The 21,528-nt window shown below is 33.7% G+C and overlaps 1 protein-coding gene across 9 annotated transcripts in view; it reads right to left on the minus strand.

Annotated features, from left to right (window-relative positions):
- Positions 1-21,528, minus strand: part of EPHA5 (EPH receptor A5) — a 310,111-nt gene that overhangs the window by 50,663 nt on the left and 237,920 nt on the right. For 5 of the 9 annotated variants that reach the window (XM_036021196.1, XM_036021186.1, XM_028507833.2 and 2 more), the window contains one exon: positions 5,984-6,049. The exons of the other annotated variants lie outside the window; for them this stretch is intronic. In XM_036021196.1, the coding sequence (XP_035877089.1) occupies positions 5,984-6,049 (66 nt within the window). The remainder of the gene's footprint in view (positions 1-5,983; positions 6,050-21,528) is intronic. 9 annotated transcript variants of the gene reach the window in all.

Raw genomic sequence — 21,528 nt, forward strand, 5'->3', positions numbered from 1 at the left:
CAGGAGCCTGTTCATTCAGTGTGACCTTCTGTACCTGATCCAGATGCATAATTTTAACCCATCAGGCAGAGTCAATAAACATGTCATTCTATGCATAAATTATACCTCCTACCTTCCAGAAACATTTGTTTTCCTGAATGGAAAGGAAATCATTTCTTCGTTTTGTTTTATATCACAGTTTGAATGAGCTTTGATATCATTGTACTAAAAATATCTGTAGTGTTTGTAATCAGAGAAATCATCTTCTAGTCCTTTATACTCATTTTCTTCTAGAAAACAGTGTTGTTTTATTTTTAGTACTAAAGATGAACATGAGAAATCATATAAAATGTAGGTGTAATTCAAATTCATTAATATTTACTAAGAAGTCCTGGAGAGAGGCTTAAGATATAAACATAGCAATGATATTATAGGTAATGTAGAAATCTATTTCTTCTCACATCTATCATAAGAATTTGAGTAACACATCCTTGGTGATATTAATGCTGATCTTAAAATCCAGGTCCCAATTGTAACATTCTAAATTTAAGTATGTGTAATTCCCATTATACATGAGATGGTAAACAATAATGTTTATGTAGAGATGAATATTGTAATGAGTAATTCATTTCTTGGACATAAATTAAGGATTTGATAACAAATTTGAGGTAGATATGCCAACCCCTCCAGAGTACAAAGGGATGCACAGAATCAGTAATTTACTAAACGGCAGCCTCACAACCAGGGGGAGGGATGAGGAAATGAAACAGCCAGAGGAGACTGTAGATCCTTGAGCGACTATAGCTTCCACAGAATCAGATTGTTCCATTGCTTTAGTCTACAGAAATAAAAACTGGATACAAGCGTTTTTATCTTAATTCCAAATCAGGTTGGGAAGGGTGAAATGGTGGGGGAAGGAGTGGTTATGCTTTTGATTTCTTTAAAATAATGAAAACAAGTAGCTGCTAGATAAAAAATATTCACTCATATGTAGAATGTTCCTTTGTTTTCCAGAATGATTAAGAAGTGCTTTCCTTATACTTTAAGACAAACAAGCAAACTCACATGGTGACAAATTGCAGTAGATATATTTTCCTTATGGAAAATGAAAGGCCCTTGTAATTTTAGTTATTTCAAAAAACACATTTCTCCATGTATGGACTCTGCCTTGTTTTAACATAATAATGATCTCAACCACTGCACAGTGCTAGATTTAAGCATTTTATTGTTGTAATCTTGAAAAGAATAAGTTATAACATTCTAGGAAATAGGTTAACTTTTTCATTTCAGGGTTCTCTTCAATTGAAAAAAGATAATTTTAATAAAAACTCAGCTAAGCCTCATAAAATAAAGAAGCATATGGACATTAGTTTATTAATGCATCTAATAAATACTGGAAGTAGATTGTTTTATTTTACAGGACCACATTCTTTAATAGGAATGTGAGTGAGAATGCAGTAAAATGGGACCTCTGATATTTAGGCTACCTTACAAGTAGGACCATAAGACGCTCCTTCATATAGTCCTCATTTGTATACGCAAGCACTGGGATTCTGAGTTCCTTACATATGAAACTTACACAAAAACACAAATGATCTGCTATTGTTTACTGAAAATTCTCAAATAGACTTCTCAAGGGAAAAACATACTCTTCTTGAATATGAGATTGCAATGATAATTATAACACAAAAGGAAGACATAGATTACTATGTCCCCATCTCACATTCTATCAAGGATTCTAATTATTCAATGGTGAAGGGTAATGCAGGCAGTTAACTTATTTTATTCCTTGAATGTCATTTTTATTTGTATAGTCTAAAAGACAAAGAAAACATCACTTTAGAAATAACACCTTCTAAAACAGTGCAGCATATATGAATTTGTCAATTGTTAATTAATAAACTATTTGAATTTTTTGGAATTAGAAATAATAGGAAGATGAATAATTTCAAATACTTCAATAACTCAAAGATGAATTATAGGCTTTTCAATAGTGAGTTATATTTTAATTGACTTAGAAATTTAATATAAATACATAATCATAAATTATTATATGTGTGGATTCCCTTCCAGTTTTCAATAAATTTTGCCCTAATGCTAGAGTAACACTATTTTTTACTAATTTTTAAACTATTTCGTGATGTGAACATTGGATATCTAAATCACAGTAGTCTAGGATTCCCTAGAAAAATAATTTTAGAGTAGCTTACATAGCAAGCCTTCAACAGGAATTTAATATATTCTATATACTGTAGGTAAATCTCACATCTGCTTGTTATGAGCAGTTTAAATAAGGTCTAGAATTATTAGAAACACATGACTTCATTCTGTATATCTTTTACCTAATTCTATAAAATAAAATAGTGCTTCTACATAGCTCTCCAACGGAAATTGTATGATGAATGATATAAGTTGTGTCAAGTGTGTGTAAAAATAAAAATTTGCTTACTACAAATTTTAAGAAACTTTCAGTTAACACAGAGGAAGAAATATGGTTCATTGAAAAACTAGGATAATGGTTAATGTTTTGGGATACTTTCTTTCAGAAAACTTTAAAAATTTTAATATCTTCATTAGAGATAGATTTCACCTGTTGTGTCTCTGAATTATTTTTTTCTAATTCTAAAAATATAAGGTGACTTTCTAAAATCACTATCTAGGTAAATGAACAAATTAAGAATATAATATCTTTACTTTCAAAATATTGAACGCATTTTCCTTGTCTTTCAAATCCCTCAGAAGCAGTAATATGAAAATACTGTAAAACATAAACACTTATAAAGAAAGAAATTTGTCTGACATATGTTTGATTTTTTAAAAATGCAAGAAAAACTACTTTGGTATATTCAGATTGACTTATAATAAATATTATTCTATAAATATACATATTAGTTTCTGTAATTATAAACACAGATATATATCAAGGGACAAATTATAATTTATAAATGTATTTGAAACTACACACATTAATATCTTACGTAAGAACAACCTATTTAACACTGCATGTTTATAAAAATAGACTCCTTGTGAATCAAAATAATGATTAGAGTTTCAAGCCAGTTGTAATGGTATAAAGTTAAGATCACTAACAAAAAACACCTCTGCTAAAAATGGAGGCACTCTTGGGCATAGGGTGCCTGGAATCTAGGCATTTGTGCTTCATGCAGAACTGTTACAGAAATATCTTCCATCACTGGGCAAATTTCAGTCAACGCAGGAGAAACACTTGAAATGTTACCACTGCGTGTAGCACATACACAGACTGCACAGCAAAGTGGTCAAGTGCAGTGATGAAAAGTAATTTGAGATCAAAGTTGGCATTATGCAACTACCGATTTCACCTTACAAATGGCATGGCATACATTAGAAAAATAACAGAGCAAAGTTGCATTGAAGAACCAAATATCTGATCAACAACTTTGAAATTATGCTTTTCAGACCCTCACATTTCCACACGGTATATCATGTATAATTACAATGGGTAATTTTCATGTATACATACTGCATTATATTAAGGTCAAAGCTAACCAAATAAATATTCATGAGTGGTCTTTCATGAAATGAAAGACAAAAGATTCCAAAATTTAAAAATATATAATGACTTCTGCTTTATGATTATAAATATGTCTGTTCACCAATGATGATGATAGAATGTTTTAGGGGAATTATTTTTGTGGTAGTTGGCATGTTGCTATGATTTTACATACAAAATTATGTGACAAGATATCATGTCAGGACTTCTCAGTATTTTGCTGACTCTACTAGGAATTTATTTTTTTTTTAAGATTTTTAAAATTTATTTTTAGAGAGGGAAAGGAAGGAGATAGAGAGAGAGAGAGAAACATCAATGTGCGGTTGCTGGGGACTGTGGCCTGCAACCCAGGCATGTACCTTGACTGGAATCGAACCTGCGACACTTTGGTTCGCAGCCCGGACTTAGGAATTTATTCTTATCCTTAAGTTCCACTATCTATTGTTGTTTTCTCCCAAAGGGTTTAGATTAAAGCTTCTAGATTATGCAGATAGTGTCTTTAACTAAAACCTCATAATGACTTGCAATTACCAAGTGGAAGTTCAGAAAGCATAGCAATAAAGACTTTCTTAGCTTCCATTCCTCCCCAGTAATAACTGTGGATAACTTTCTTACTTCTAACTTATACAACCTCAATTAAAGTTTGTTTCTTGTGTTATATTTTCTTTTGTATTATACTAAAATGCATTAAAAATTCTGGCTATTCCATAAATCTTTCCACAAAAACTATTAGCATTTGATTGGATACCTAAATACATTAATGGTTAATTTTTTCTTTTCTTATTTTGGTGCAAACACACACATACACACACATACAGGCCCTTACTGCCTCCACAATTACTAACATTATTTGAAGAAAGATCTTAGGAAAATGATTTTGTCTTAGGTTTCCTAGTGTGTTCTCTGTGAAGGAAGTGGCCCACCTTCCTAGTTTCTCTCATTTGTTTTATAAACTCCTTGAAGCCAACTACACAGTAGAGAAATGATACTATTTTAAAAATTAAGCATTTTAAATCCAGCTAAAGTTACCTTTTGCCGATACTTGATAAATCATGGCTTCATATGTGTTCATTAGATATCTTTCACATTTACTTCAAGATCTATCTGGATGTCAATCTTTTTTTTCCAGGGTATAAATTCTGTCTATTATGCTCTGGTGATGATTTATCTCTTATAACACTATACTCCAGAATCAAGTACTTTTGCATAGAAAAGATTCACAGTGTAAAGTCATTTATGTTATACTTTAGCATTGCCAGATTTCAGGATTGGTTGGTTTATCATTGAAGCCTCAGTATCGTATAAGAATTTCCTAGGTAAATTAAATAATTCAGAACCAATCTGTATTTTCGTAGTAACTTCACCTTTTTTCAAATATAGAAATTTCAAAGTGTTGAGAAAAAATATTTTTATAAATCTGTGTTTGTTGACTCTCTCTGTTTTCACAGATCTTTTGTATCCATTACAGCATTTCCTCACACCCACACATGCATGCACATTCATTCACACTGCAGGTTTTTCAATCAACAAACATTAGTTCATGCCTAGAGCATACAAATAACAATTTTAAATGCCCCAAGGAAACCCTATAATTCTCTAAAATGCATTTCAGAATAGCTTTTCTTGGCAGATTTTGACTATAAATAACAACTTAATACAGTAGCACATAGATTTGAACTCTAATCTAGAAATAAATTATCTAAAGTATTTCAGTTCTTACAAGGTTGTTCACTATTGCGCAGGAGTCCCTCTGACTCTGTGAACAGAGTTCTCTGGTCTTATGTTCTAGCCTACAATTTATAGCTATAACCTGGACACATATTTAGGATTTGCATTTGTAAATACTTCAGGATATCTCATTTGGACACTAATCCTTAAAGTATGCATACTTTACTTAACTGGTATCAAATTAGGTATATCACTTCTAGTATATGAAATAATTCAAGCTTAAAAATAATAAGTAAAACACTTGAACATGGTTCTATTCTCTGATGCCATATGAATTCACAACAATTATGAAAATAGAAGAACTCAGTTATGTTATGGTCATTCCGTGGTACCGGGAGACAGAAAAGGTGATTTCACCTTGACAGAAGTAGCATGCTACTTCCATGTATGATATGATTTTAATCTTTATGGAACAACAGAAATAGAGACATGTTAAATGAAAAACAGGTACTTTAACCTCACAACTTTCTGATTTAAATCAGGGCCACAGTAAATGCATTGGAAGAGAAGTATGAATGCTCAACACAAGGATGATGGGCTACAGCATATTTCATTTGAAATTGTTCATTGTGAAATCACCCGTTAAGATTCTCCTTTGGGAATCAGTTTCATCCTATTTTTCTGTTAAAGTGTAACTGGCATGCTAACTGTTAAAATGTACACAAATGGAAAAAAGGGAATGCTGACAATAATACATATAGGTGGGACATTACATAGGAGTGAAAGAGGTTGGGGAACACTAACCATATTAGGCTTGGATGGGCAACAGCGCACAGGGAAGAAGCCCTTCCACAGCCACATTCGCAGCAACTGAAAAGCAAACAAGAGAGCCCAAGATAAGGAAGAGATCCCACTCCCTTAATACAGCATAAAGACACTATGAATTTAGACAGGTGTCTGTTTTGCTTTTTAAAAATACAAGCCTCCAAATGCATACAATTAATGTTTTCCACAGTGCCTTTCAAATTAAGAAGCATTTTATGAATTTAAGAAATACAGAGCTGTATGAAATAGTTAATTTTTAATTTTACTTAAAATGCTTATTAGGATATAATGAGCAATACATTTGCTTATGCAATTCATATAGACATACAAAAATATGTAAGCCCATTTAAATACATATCTCCTCAAATTTCCTGCAAATTTTATATTCAGAAGACATTTTAAATAACGCTTTAAATACATGTTTTGCTAGAGTGTACAAATTTCAGATGGAGAATAATGTCTCACTCATTTGACCCACTGATTTCTTATCCCAATAGCATTATTTATTATAGCCTAACGAATATGTTATGCTTATGTGACTTTAATCACTTATGGAAAGCTACCTATTTAAAATTACATTTTCAGATTTTAAAAAGGCATCTTCCAATGTATATTTGCAGAGCTATTGCTATGTTAAAAGATGAGCTATATGTAATATAGCTCTTTCTGGATGTGCACTTTCTGGGTGTTGAAACATTCAAGATTCTTTTAAATTTTCCACATATTCATAGTAAAAAAAAGATCCAGAAAACACTAAGTAGGTTGTCTAATAAAATGCTCTTTATTGTTGGAAACCACATCAATTGATGGCAGAATATAACACAGAAGTTATTTAGTGCTTCAATGCATTCACTTTTCTGTATATTTTATGAATACCATTTATTGTTATTTCAAGGGAACTGTAGAATGAACTTAGTCATAGACAAGCAAGTTTAGGCTTATGTCTAGAATCTATCTTGAAATTGAATCCCTTGATATGTATCTCCTCTATTTCATATTAAATAAGGAGAAGAAAATAAAATATAATGCTAGATAAGGTAGACAACTATTTCTAAACAAATTCCAATGTATCTTTTTCAAATAAAAAGTTGGCAATGGCCCATATGTTTTCTCTGAATGCTTAATGGTGTTTTAATTTTTAGTGCTACTAGGTGACAGTTTGGTTGTCACCAAAATGGGCATCCCAATAAACAGAAATGGCTACAAAATTTATTTCCAGTTCATAATTTATTATATTTTAAAGAATATGCCAAGTAACTAATGTCACTATAAATATATAGAAAGTCAGTTACAGCACATCAAAATGTGAAAATACTTATAAAGTAGATAAAGTATCTGTGAAATACTTTGGCACAGCATGATATATTTATTTACAATTACATTTATTAATTTAATGATCACACATTTATTAATTTAGTTATAATGCACTTATTAATGGCATTGAATTATTGATGTATATGTTAACTTCCCCAGTGTTTCTTTTATATCAGCGCTCGGGTTAGGAGTTGGTGAACTATGGCCCATAGACCAGATCAAGCCCACCACTTATTTTTGTAAATACAGTGTTATCGGAACCAGCCACACTCATGACTTGTTTATGGTTGCTTTAGTGCTGTTATGGCATAGATGAATAGTTGTTAAAGAGAATGTAAAGGCTACAAAGCCTAAAACTTTTACTACTTGACCTTTCAAAGAAAATCAAACTTCCTCTTTTCCTAGACTGTGAGTTTCTTGAGATGAGGATGATTCTTTAATTAGTTTTTCTTCTTCACAATATAAACATAAGTGACAATTTGTAAGTAGTCAGTGTTTTACTGTAATTGTTATTAATACCATAACATCTCTATTAATAAGAAAACTTTGCAACATGTTAATTTCAAAAACTATAATACTAACTCAATAAATAATAATTCATTGTTGAAAAATGCCCCTGATTGATTTTTGGTGATAATAAAGATGATGCCATGTCCTAATAAAGTATAAACATCCTACCAGATGAGTGTGCACAGTTTGTAAACTCAGGTAGGATTGTGCTTAAGAAGGCAAAGACTGCGTACTCTGGCCATTGCTGAGCAGGATTTGCTTCGTACTTGGTTCCAGGACTCAAAAATCACACTAATGGGTCTGTACCTAAATTTTATCCAGTCCTCTTAATTTGAACAGAATAAGGATTTTGTCCTAAAAATTAGTATATACACACAGACACACATACATACATACAATTCACTAAAATGTATACCTGAAGAAATTAAATCATCATACATATTATTGGAATTATAATTTGTAGTTTTGATAAAGTTTAATCAAAAGTAAGAAATCATATAAAATTCATCACTCGTATATCTATCTTTTCTGAGTCCTTATTTCAGATTTTGGGCTATTTTATGTGACTTGTTTTAAGATGGCATAAATACATTCCCTTGGGTAATTTAGTTAATTGTTTTTTATTTCAGTTGACAGATAAGAATTCTACCTCATAGGTTTTGTAAAAACAAAGTGGGAGAATAAATGTATTCACTTTGGTCAGTATCTGGCAGATCATATGCTTTGGGAGAAAAGATGTAGCTATCACTCTTAGTAATATAATTAAAGTAATACAATAAATTGTCATTATATCAGAAGGAATTGATATTTTTCATAAGTCATAATATTTGCATACTAAACATTTCCATGTATAACATAACTAAATAAATAATTACATTCAGACCAACTTGTATAAGTACAAAATAGCCAGTGTAATATTTTGAAAAATCATATTCACAAAAGGATTTAGTAATCAGGACATGCTTTGCATTAATATGTTATCAAGAAAATTAAAACCTGAAGTTTCTTCTCTAAAAATAATTGAATTAAGATAAACCCTCTAAGTTATTTGAATCCTCTAAATAACCCTTAAAATAACCTTAGCACCTCAACACCAGATGGTATAAAGCGCACGTTCTTTCCTTAATCAATAAATACTTGCAGAAGTACAGATTGGAAATGCTTGCAAGCCTCAGAGGTAATTTAGAAATAGAAACCAAAAATAGGTTAAAAATAGCAGCTAATCTAATGTATGTAAGCTATGATTCAACACAGGGTACATCTGTATCTCCAGTAGTTTCTAGCACCTGGAGGTCTGTAAGTAACTGCACGGGGCTGTAACAAGGTCATTATTATACAAGCTTAAAATAGGTTAGCCCTCCCAGGCCTGTAAACCAACATTGTTGGTTTTTATTTTCGGGCTATTTTGGTTTGTCTTTTGGTAGATTAATATATGATAAGAGAAGCTTTCTAGGCCCACAGAGGATTCAAATGAAACTACTTCAGCCAGACCTTACACAGAATTGATCAATATATATATATATGAAGTGTGTCAATATAAAATAATCTCCACCCTTCCAAAGCCAAGTGATTATAACTCTAGGGAAGAAACTCTCAGATACTATATCAGAGAAGCAAGAATATGTGCTGTGGATAAATGATGACTTAAATTCTTAAACAAGAGACCATACAACTGGATAAGAAAAACACTAAGATCCTAACAGATAAATGACAGAAAGACAGGAAAAGTAATTTCACAAAAGAAGTACTTTAATTAGATAGAAACTATTTTCTGTTTACTGGTTAAAAAAAAAAAAAAGAAGAAATGGAAAAGGCTGCATAGTTTACCCACTTCATTTTTACAAATTTAAAATATATTTTATTGATTATGCTATTACAGTCATCTCAATTTTCCCCTGTTGTCCTCTCCCCAGTAGCCTGCTTCCTTCCAGCAACCCCCTCCTTATGTCATGTCCATGGGTCATGCATATAAGTTCTTTGTCTTCATTTCCTATACTATTCTTAACATTCCACTGTTTATTTTGTACATACCAACTATGCTTCTTAATCCCTGTCTCTTTTCCCGCATTCTCCACCTTGTCCTTCCCAGCTGATAACCTTTCAAATGATTATAATACCCACTATTCTATTCCTGTTCTGGTTGTTTGTTTCATTAGTTAATTAGTTAGTTTGTTTTAGATTCAGTTGTTGATAGTTGTACATTTGTTGTCATTTTAATGTTCATAGTTTTGATCTTTTTCTTAAATAAGTCCCTTTAACATTTCATGTAATGCTGATAGCCCTGGCTGGTGTGGCTCAGTGGATGGAATGCAGGCCTGCGAACCAAAGGGCTGCTAGTTCAATTCCCAATCAGGGCACATGCCTGGGCCCCAGGCCAGGTCCCCAGTAAGCAGGCATGGGAGAGGCAACCACACATTGTTGTTTCTCCTCCTTCCTTTCCCTCTCTCTAAATAAATAATTAATTAAATAAAATATTTTAAAAAATTCGTATAATATTGGCTTAATGATGATGAACTCCTTTAGCTTTACCTTGTCTGAGAAGCACTTTATCTGCCCTTCCATTCTAAATGATAGCTTTGCTGGACAGAGCAATCTTGGATGTAGGTCCTTGCTTTTCATCACTTTGAATACTCCTTGCTAGTCCCTTCTTGCCTGCAAAGTTTCTTTTGAGAAATCAGCTGACAGTCTTATGGGAACTGTTTTTTAGGTAACTCTCTGCTTTTCTCTTGCTGCTTTTAAGATTCTATATCTTTAACCTTTGACATTTTGATTATGATATGTCTTGGTGTTGTCCTCTTTGAGTTCAAGAGTTTGGGACTCTCTGGGCTTCCTGGATTCATATATCTATTTCCTTCTCCAAATTAGGAAAGTTTCCTTTCATTATTTTTTCAAATATCCTTCTAATTTCATGCTCTTCCTCTTCTACTTCTGGCACCCCTATCATTTGGATGTTGATACATTTGGAGATGTCCCAGAGGATCCTTATACTATTCTCATTTTTTGAATTATTTTTTCTTCTCTCTTTTCTGCTTGAATGCTTTTTTCTTATTTCTTCCTTATGATCTAAATCATTGATCTGACTCCTGGCTTCCTTCCCTTCACTTTTGGTTCCCTGTGGATTTTTCTTTATGTAGTGTAGCCTTCATTTCTTCCTTTATGTTGGTATTGTACTAAATCATTCTTTGAGCATCCTGATCACCAGTGTTTTGAATTCTGTATCTGATAGGTTGGTTATCTCCATTTCACTTGGTTCTTCTTCTGTTTTTTTTTTTTTTAATGACCTTTCATTTAGGCCATATTTCTTTGTCTCCTCAGTTTGGCAGTCTGCCTGTGTTTACTTTTATGTGTTAGGTAGAGCTGCTTTGACTTCCTCTCTTTGTAGCAAGACCTATTGTAGAAAAAGCACCTGTAAATTGTGTGGGGCAGAGACTTAGGTAATCGACTGGCCAGGGCACCCACTTCACCACTGTGTGGCTCTGTTGGGGGAAGGGCTCAGAGAAGGAACAATGCCATTGCCTGGCTTCTGGAGGTTTACCCTGTACTTGCCTCATTTCCAGTCACTTCAACCACTTCCTGTGTGCAACTGGCACCCTTCCAGCTGTTGTCCTGGTTGTGAATACCAGAGTGGGTAGGTTTGTGTTCATTCTAAGTATCTGTAGGCCCTTTAAACAGACTCTCCTGAAAATCTGGAAGTTTCTTCCATCACCCCAACCCTCACTGGTTTTTACAGCCGGAAGTTATGGGGATTTATCTTCCTGATGCTAGAACCCTGGGTTGCGTGGTCTGGCCTGAGGCTGGGATCACTCGCTCCCAAGGTGTCCCTTCTGATCTTTATCCACTACCCACACATGAATGCCAGCCTGTCCATGCTTCTGCCGCTCCATACCACACCACGTCTCTGGTCTCTCTGCCTATCTCAGTGACTCTGCCCCTCCTGCCCATTTGGTTGAATTGGGCTTCTTTAAATCCTTGATTGTCAGACTTCTATCTAGCTCAATTTTCTGACCATTCTGAGCATTATTTGTTTTGAAGTCCAGTTGTAATTCTATGGTTGCATGAGGAGACAAAGCATGTCTACCTTCACCTCCAACTTGACTGTAAGTCCCATAGCTTACCCATCTAAAATAAAACAGCAACAGAAAATGATGGTATTTAATGCTGAAGAAAAGTATGGAGCTTGTGCCCTCATAAGTGACAGGTCACATTAAAAAGTGAGACCCATCCTTTAGGCAACCATCCTCCAGAACTTATCAAAGGGTAATAGAATGTCCTCACCTTTTGACAATACTGTGTGGCAAAACAGTTAAGATTCTGGGATTTGTACACAGACTAGGAACATCCCTGGATATATCCATTACTAAATGAATAGTTCAGGTAAACCAGTCATTGATGTAAATGAGATAATAATAGCAACTATACCACATAGAGTTGCAATGAAGAATGAATTTAATAATACATGTAAAGCTCTCTGCATAGTCATGGCCTCATAGTCAGCATTTTAAAAGTTATTTTTTGTTTTTGTTTTTTAATTTAACTGATATAATAACCTAGGCATGGAGTGTGGTGCAGATAATATGCCTGAGGCTGTCCGTAGATTTTACAGGAAGTAAATAACTAATAAATATTTTTCAGTAAACCTAATATATTTGCAGAGGCTATGATGCAGTAAAAATCAATATTGTATAATATAACATAATATTATTTTTCTTAATTAGGTAAAAATTGTACAGAAAAATAAACTTATGGTATAAAAGTATATCAAATCTCTGAGAGCTATTATGTTGGAATGTTACATTAATTTACATTATGGTCAACTTTAATTTTCTCTGCTTTCAAATTGCTGGTGGTTATTTAATTTTATATGCTACAGAAAATTAAACAATGCCTTTAAACAGTTCCAATTTTAATGTCTATCAGAATGATAAGAATTTAGACATGTAACAAATATTTACTATAACAAAAGAAGCTGAGGAAATTGTTCACTGATAATTAATACTGACAATGCTAATTGTTTTATACATTTACTAAAATGTCTCATAATGCAATCTTTTGCATCTGTGTTTTAATTCACTGCCACTCTTCTAATACTTATTACTGATTTCCTGATGAAGCCAGACTAAAACTGTAGAAACATCTTTTTGCAAAAAGTGGGAAAGGAATAAAAAGCATAAAGATCACATATGTGGTCCCCAAACTCTACTCTTTATTCCCCATACTTCTAACATAAAGGCATACAATTATTTCACCCACAGGAGAGAAGGTAATGCAAAGTGGTTAGAAAGACCTTTCTATTATTTTTTAAGTGTGTTTTTGAATAACTCTGTGGGGAAAACCACAACTACAGCACATGCTGGGATTTATATGTGCAATCCAATCACTATTTCCCAGCGCAGTCTAGCAAACTGGAATAGGATACAGCTACATGTGGCAATTTTTAAAATCTTTTCTTAGTTTTCTATTTTTTTCCTCACTGTAGAGCTTCTTACCCCTCCATGATGATTATAAATGTCTCCTTATTGCCACCTGCACTTCTTAGTTTTATCCAATCAACTTCCAAACCTGGCACTCTCATATTTTGATGTGAAATAATAAGAAACACACACACACACACACACACACACACATTGGTCTTTTCCCTTGGTTCTTGATACAGAACTCCTAAACCCTTGCAAATAAGGATACTAGGAGACTCTTTTATTTTCATTCTAAATCTCTTGGAGTATGTTGGTTGGTAAGACTTTTTTTTTGTTGTTGTTGTTCTAATGAGGTGGCTCTTGGTGGGCTCCTAGACAGAAGCTGGTCACTAAAAGGGCCAAGTGATGATTACAAGCTTAGAATTTTCAGCTTCACCTCTCATTCTCCAGAGAGGGGTGAAGGGCTGGATACAGTTAATGATCAATCATAGCTACATAATGAGGCCTTCATACAAGTCTCAAAAAAGGGGAATCGGAATTTCTGGGTTGGTGAACTCATTCACATACTGGGAGGGTGTCGCACTCCTATTCCAAGGGACAGAGAGCGCCTGCACAGGGGAGCCTTACGGACTCTGCCCTGTGTGTTCCCTAATCTGGCTATTTGTTTGTATCTTTTATCATATCATTTGCTATATAAGAAAATTCATAAGCCTAAGAGTATGGTCCCACAGTTCTATGAGCTGCACTAGGAAATGACCAAATTCAAAGAGATGCATCAAGGGAATCTCTGATTTGTAATGTAAAAAATAACATAAATGAAGGTACTTTAAAATGGGGGCAGAGCTGCCATCTCAGAACTGCCTTGGGCATCTTGTGCCTCAAACCTTTAGAATGTCAAAAGTGGGCAAAATAACCCATGGGCTGTGCTTAAGGAAACATTGTATCCTAAACAGCTGCTTACAAAGATAATACGAAACCAGACCTTATGACTAAGGACTGGATATTCAAGACATTCTTTAGAACATGGCTATGTTAGCTTATCTGTATCTATAGAAATACCTTCCTTCTACTCACTAATTGTTCCCCTTTCTTTTCCCATAAATACCCCTGGCCTTCACCTCCTAATGGGAACACTATTTGGGTTTCTGCCTGAACAGTGTTTCTGGAATAGCTGTTTCCTTACATCTCAAATAAAAGCTTATTGCCTCCCACTTTATCTTGCTATTTCTAGGTTAACAGTAGCCAAGTGGGACAGAAGTAGTATGTAACTTAGGGATCTACTACTTGCAACTGGTATCTGAATTAGGAGGACAGTCTTCTGGGGCTGAGCCCTTAACATGTGATGTTCACTCTGCTTAGTGTCAGAAGAGAATTGAATTGTGGGACACTAAGCTGATGCCCCAAAGAAGTATTCAGTGGAATACTTCTGTGTTTTAGTGGAAATACACACACACACACACACACACAGAGAAAAAAAATGAAAAATAAACTAAAAAAAAAGCAAGTCTCCCCCAACAAATATAAGGTATCAGAAATATTGTATATTTGACAATAGTGTGGCAGTAAAGTAAGAACACACTGCTTTTTCTTTGTTTCCTGTTTTAACACTGACATGCCCTGTTATAATATTCATCATAGAGCTAAGAATGTTGAGACTCATTGAAAGGAAAAGGCTTTCCCAAGATAACACTGATGATAACTTAAGGAGGTAAAATGTGAGCAGCAGTAACTGCATCACACTGCACTGGAAGCACAATTTCTTCTTCCAACTATTCCAGCTCCTTTTATTCCCACTTAGTCCCTCGGCCTCATCTCTTCCTTCCTCTGCTGAAAATTTAAGACATTTTCATGGAAAACTCTAGTAGTATGGACATTTCTTTCATCCTTTGTTAACAGTGTATTACCAGGCTTAATAAAAGACTTTGACAATTTAATTCACAATAAATTTCATACATAATTTAAAATGCCTCTATGTAAGTCTAGCCATTATGGTAACACAATATATCAGTTATTGTTTGAAAGTGTTAAAAGATAAATATCATAAAAGTACTCAATGATCTAAACGTTGTTGCAGTTCAGAAGCATGTGTAAAATAGTGATCAAATAAGATAACTGACTGAGATAAACTGTAATTATACATATTTCAAGTTCCAAAATTTAAAAAATAACTATGAATCTAAGTTACCCATATGCAAATATTCCTTTGTCTTAAGCTCAATATCACAAAAACAAGCAAAAAACAAATTCACTTTAGCTTTGAGATCAGGAACTCTCTTTCTCTGAAGACAGCTATGAGGGCTTAGGAATAGCCAACTGAATGAAAGCAGAAAGAGAACCTGAGGTGAGCTGTCTTTAGACTCTACCTCAACTGGTTTATATTCCAAACTATAATGATGATTCATTGTACTTCTTTTAACCCTTTTAACAGGCTAGGGATCATTATAAAGCAGGCTCTCCTTCCATGAATACCACAGGTAAAAACATTGATACAACTGGCAAATATTATTGAACATGGTTCAGTTTGCTTACTCTAGTATATATTTTGGAAATCAAAATAAATTCTGCCAAAATACAAACCACTTTTTGCAAACTTTGTGCTGCAGTTGAAAACATAACCATTCTCATTATTAGCAAACATGTACTGAGGTACTACATGCTATGCTCTAAGAACAAAGATTTATATTAAAATAGCTTTCTACTCACATTATGCAATGATTCTAAACCCATATACAGATTAGAGTCAACCAGAGAGATTGAAACAACAAATAACAAATAAACAGATAAGCAAATAAACAAAACACACAAAGAAAAACCAAGGCCCAGGTCTCACCTCAGAACCCAAAAGTCGGAACATTTTGGTTGTGGGACCCAAACATCAGTATTTCATAAAAGCTGTTAGTTGATCCTAAAATTCAACCAGGTTGAGTACCACTAGTATGGGTATTCAATAAATACTTGGAGTTAATAATGATTTGTCTTACAATACTCTTAGGGGAATTTACTTAATGAATAAAAGAAAAAGGTTTGTAATTAGCATTAATAGTGTGCACATGAACAAAAATGTCAAAAGTTCCTGTAGATGCATAAAACAATTTGTTCTCTGATAAGTAGTTTAAATAATTCTCTGACAATTTGTTTACAATATTAATTTATATTATCTACAAATGAAGACTGGCCTGTTAATTACCCATAAGTTATAAATTTCATCCTAGCCTCTATATTTTTAAATCACATGATTTTTTTTTTCTAAAATTTATCTCTACCAGTTTCTTTTAATTGCAAGTTTAATGGCAGAATTTTTGTTCTCTATGTTTCAGTATTAGATACTTGGATTATCTGGGAATCATAACATCTCCAATAAAATAACAAAATTGTAAAATCATCTTTGCTCTGTGTCACCACTCTGCCTCCTGTAGGCACTGAACCACAGACTTATTATAGAAGGTTATATGAATGCAAAGCTTAGTTTTGCTGCCCATGTGTCAGGAGAGCCTTCAAGAAGTCGTGAATATTTTGACAGACAAAGCTTTTATCTTTGAACTGCTAATAAGTTAGAGTAAACCAGAACCATATATATATTTAGTTATATATACATGACCAAGCTCATGCTATTTACGAAGCAGGAAGGAATGGGATGCCTGAGCAGGGTCACAGGAAGAGGCTGTGGAAGGCCCTGTGGACAGGTCTGACTGAGTCACAGCACATCGCATATGCATGAGCTCTCACCTCTACCTGCCCTCCTCATCACACACTGTCCACTAACTTGTAAAATTAATCTTCATCCTCCAGGTCCAGTTTTGATTTACCATTTCTGCTACAATATTTCTGTATTGACTATTTATTCTTGTACCAATTTGTTAAAAATACAACACTAATTGTGTTAAATTAAAATTGTCTGATGGCATGACTGTCTCACTATCAGACTGTCCACAATAAATGATCAGGAAGCATACCAAAGAGTAAAATTTCACCATAAAAGTAAATTCTATAGGTCACCAAGGTCAGAAAAACTTATATTAGTGAGAGTGTAACAAAAGAGTGGCTACACGATCTACAGCTACTTTTGCAAATGACAGCTCCAGTGTGATATTTTGAGCAGGAAAATTAGATGGTTTCACCTTCGTATACATTATTTAATTTTTATTATTAAAATTTAAATAACTAAATGTCAATATTATATAACACATAAATTATATGTACTTATGTGTTATATACATTAAGGTGTTTATATATACCAATGCATGTATATATGCATGTATGTTATATATAATATATAAATAAAAGTAAACTGTAATTTAGATATGGTCAATAAAACACTAATTCCTTTTTAATATATTTGGTCTACATTTTCTTATCAAGTACAGATACATTTTTTTAGGCCTTTAAAAATTGAACTTTTTTTCAAGCAGCAAATAGGAAATAAGACATAGCAGGCAATATATACGTAGAGAAAGCTACAAACTTCAAGCAAATATCTGACCTCAAACAATGAAGAAAACACTAAAACTGCAGGAAAAATTTTTTTCACTTAAATCTAAATCTCACTTTCTCTTCTATTATTATTTTCTTATCTTTACCTTTCTTATTCTGGCATTGCAATGACATTATACTTTGTTAATTATTTGATACACCAAAATCTATGTTAAATGACATAGATTCTATGTTAAATGACATAGATTCTATATTAGAAAATAGAGATTCTATTCTCTAACATCAATATTACATAGTTTCGTAAATCAAAAATATTCCAGTGACCCTGATATAAAATAGTTATTCCCCTGAGCACTTAATGAAAAGAATTCACTGTATATTTACAGCTGTACTCCTTAAAGTGTTTTTACCTCTTTCTAATTTTTTAAAAAATATATTGAACACTACATTTATAAAGACTTGTACTACTATTTAGTGAAATGTATGAAATGAGAAACTGAATATACAAACAGACAATGGTCAAACCAAATTAAAAATAGTGAACGTTGACCCAGACTCTGCAATCACCAACACAGGCAGCCAAACTACAACTTCTGCACCAACCAGCCTGAATGGTTAGGACTTTATAAATAAATGCAAGCTTCCTTGATTTTTGTCCCCACTTCCAACTTGGGACCAATTAGAGGAAGCTAAATATGCTTCCTGAACCAATAGCATAGTATGTCCCACTCTACTTGGCCCGCCACCAATGCCAATAATCTCCCATCAGGGCATATCTGAAGCCTTCTCAATTTTTCCCCATTAAAGAGCTTTCAGATTCCACTGCTTGCCTTTGGTTCTCTGCCAAATGCAAGTTATAGAGGCCAATCCCTTGCTATAGCAAGCTGTTAATAAGTAGCGTTTGCTATTTCTCATTTGCATGCTTTTTATTTATTTCTCAGAAGAGATAACCTTTACCAGTTCAATAAAGAAAGATCACATATATTCTTTGTAGTCAACCACCATTTTGTTCTGGCACAACAATGTCATTGTATATAACATTAACAGTAGTTAATAATGACTACAATTGGTTTATATAAAGCAATGGTGTATAACTGTACTTGTAAGTACAAAAGTACTTATATAAAATGTTTGTAATTGTGACTGTAAGTGATTTCCTGGTAAGAATTCACCTGACCAAACATTAAAATATTTTTTAATTATAATATTTAAGTGGACATGATCTTAATACAAATTAGATTAGAATAATACATTTGAGAGCCCATAGGCAGTAGAGATAAAAGAATGTCTCTACAGATACCATTTAGTGTGCTGAAGGCAGAGAGCTCCAACAATTACATGAAAGGGCGGTAAAGAGTGCTGGCACTTATATCTAAGTTTGTACAAGAATATCAGTTTACAGACCCAACTGCATACAATCAACATTTTTCATGTCCCATGCAAAATAAATCTTATTAAAAAACAAACAAATCTTGGCAATTTTCATGATACATCTTTCTACATGAAAAGTTAAGATCCCAGTAACTTAAATGGGTAAAGAGCATGCACATGTCAATGTTAAACAGGGAATAAAAATAGCCAATAACTTTACTTATTGCATACCTAGTAAGAAAACTATTGAATTTCCAAAATAAAAAACTGCAATTTAATACATCGATCTATTTTCCCCTATTAAATTAACAGGAACTGACCAATTTGGGAACCACCAGTCAACTTCATGCACTGTGTAGGGAATGGTAATAGGTAAAATGCTTTAGGAGAGTCATTTGTCAATAAGTATCAACAGTCTCTAAAATATTAATATCCATTTATCCTTACCTTGACTTATACAAATGTGTTCTAAGGACATTGAAGATAGAAATCCCTCTCCTCCAAAATAATAAAAATAAAAAAACAAAGAAAAAAGGGAAAACATATAGGAAAGGTTAAACATTAGAATAACAAAGGGGTATTAAATGTTTGCTTTTAAAACATTTCCAACTACCTAGGGAATGTTATATTATAGTGTTGTCAAGAAACAAAACAAAAATAATAGAAGGTATAAATTCAATTATGTATATAAAATATCTTAAACATATGGTAAAGTATAATGGTGATTACTTCTAGATAATAAATATGATTGATTTTTCTTTTTACATTGTTTTATATGTCCTATATAATATTAAATCAAAAATTAAGAAATGCGCACTGGCTGGTGTGGCTCAGTGGATTGAGTGCCAGCCTGTGACCCAAAGGGTTGCCAGTTCAATTCCTAGTCAGGGCACATGCCTGAGTTACAGATCAAGTCCCTGGTGGAGGGTACATGAGAGGCAACTGAACATTGATGTTTCACTCCCTCTCTTTCTCAGTCCCTTCCCCTCTCTCTAAAACTAAATAAATAAAATCTTTTAAAAATTTAAGAAATGTATACATAAATAAAAGAGCAGCCAATCAGAAATTAGCACAATCACTCTAATCATGCCAATTATGCAACATGCAATGTAAAAATAGACTGAAATGTGTAGGAAAGGTAGTCTGTAAGATGTTTGCCTTTCCTTTTAGAAAAGTAAAAAAAAAAAACAAACAAACTAGGAAGTACATCTAAGGAAATAGCCATTGATCCAACCTCCAAAGATATGATGGAACATAGCTAAAACAACCTAGCATTTTGCATATTTGAGGTCTAAAGAGATATAATGCAATGAGTGGGTAGACAGGAGGAATGCTGATAGAGATTTTTCACTTCAGGACATGATATACTGAGATGGATCCCTGGTCAACCTCCAAGCTGAGTTATTTAAGACTGTCCATAGCCCTGGCTGGCATAGTTCAGTGGATTGAGCGTGGGCTGGGAACCAAAGTGTCCCAGGTTCAACTCCCAGCCAGGGTACATGCCTGGGTTGCAGGCCATAACCCCCAGCAACCGCACATTGATGTCTCTCTCTCTCTCTCTCTCTCAAAATAAATAAATAAAATCTTAAAAAAAAAAAGAGTGTCCTTAGGGTGGCGGGATTTCAAAGGGTTGGGCATAGAGAAACAGCATACAGTCACCCTGGCCATGGGAACTGATTGGAATAAGGCAAAATGCACAGTCTCCAACCATATATTTGAGATATACAAAATGCCTTTGCATTTCAATTTATTGGATGAAGATTTAGAAGCCTGGGAATTTGGGCAGAAAGATACTGGGTTGAAACTGAGTTTCTAATCCATTAAAAGCATTTATTTCTTTTCAGGTTCATGCAAATTTTAAAACAGAGCCCATCTTGAATAAGTGTGGCTTTTAGCTGGTGTTTAAAATTATTTGGAATATTTTATTGTTCATTTGCTTCATTTCTCAGCAATGACTATACCCCTAGATATGGCTCAGGAAACTAGCTGATTTCTTGCTCAATGGAATTTTACCTTTTGGCATAGGGCAGTGCTATTGATTTTCTCTGTAGGGCTGGGTATCAAGTTGCCATGAGAGCCTGTGCTATTGTGGTCTCTGAGACATGTGGTACGATTCCCAGAAACCTGACAGAGTCTTCCATCAGAGCCCAGCATCTTTTGGGTTCTGGTCTGCCATTCAGGTTGGGATCACATTCTTAAAGAAATGAGGCTTCAGACAAAAAGTGTATTTTGCTCTTGTGATTAGTCTTTTGACCTGTGTTGTGATTAACACTTGAAATCTGAGAGTCTCTAGATTCTCTGCTCAAATAATTTTCAGCTTTGCAAATCAATGACATTAACTTGTTTCCAGTACCATGGAGTTTTTTTTTTTCTTCCAAATATTTGTCTCAGTATAACTTCCTGAGTGCTGCAGTGATGTTTACATGTCTGACCTGTGAGAAGTCACAGGTGGGATATTCAATAATGTTGAGCAATTGAGCCAGT

Source organism: Phyllostomus discolor, chromosome 1, assembly GCF_004126475.2.
Source record: "Phyllostomus discolor isolate MPI-MPIP mPhyDis1 chromosome 1, mPhyDis1.pri.v3, whole genome shotgun sequence".
In the NCBI taxonomy this organism is placed as follows: Eukaryota; Metazoa; Chordata; class Mammalia; order Chiroptera; family Phyllostomidae; genus Phyllostomus; species Phyllostomus discolor.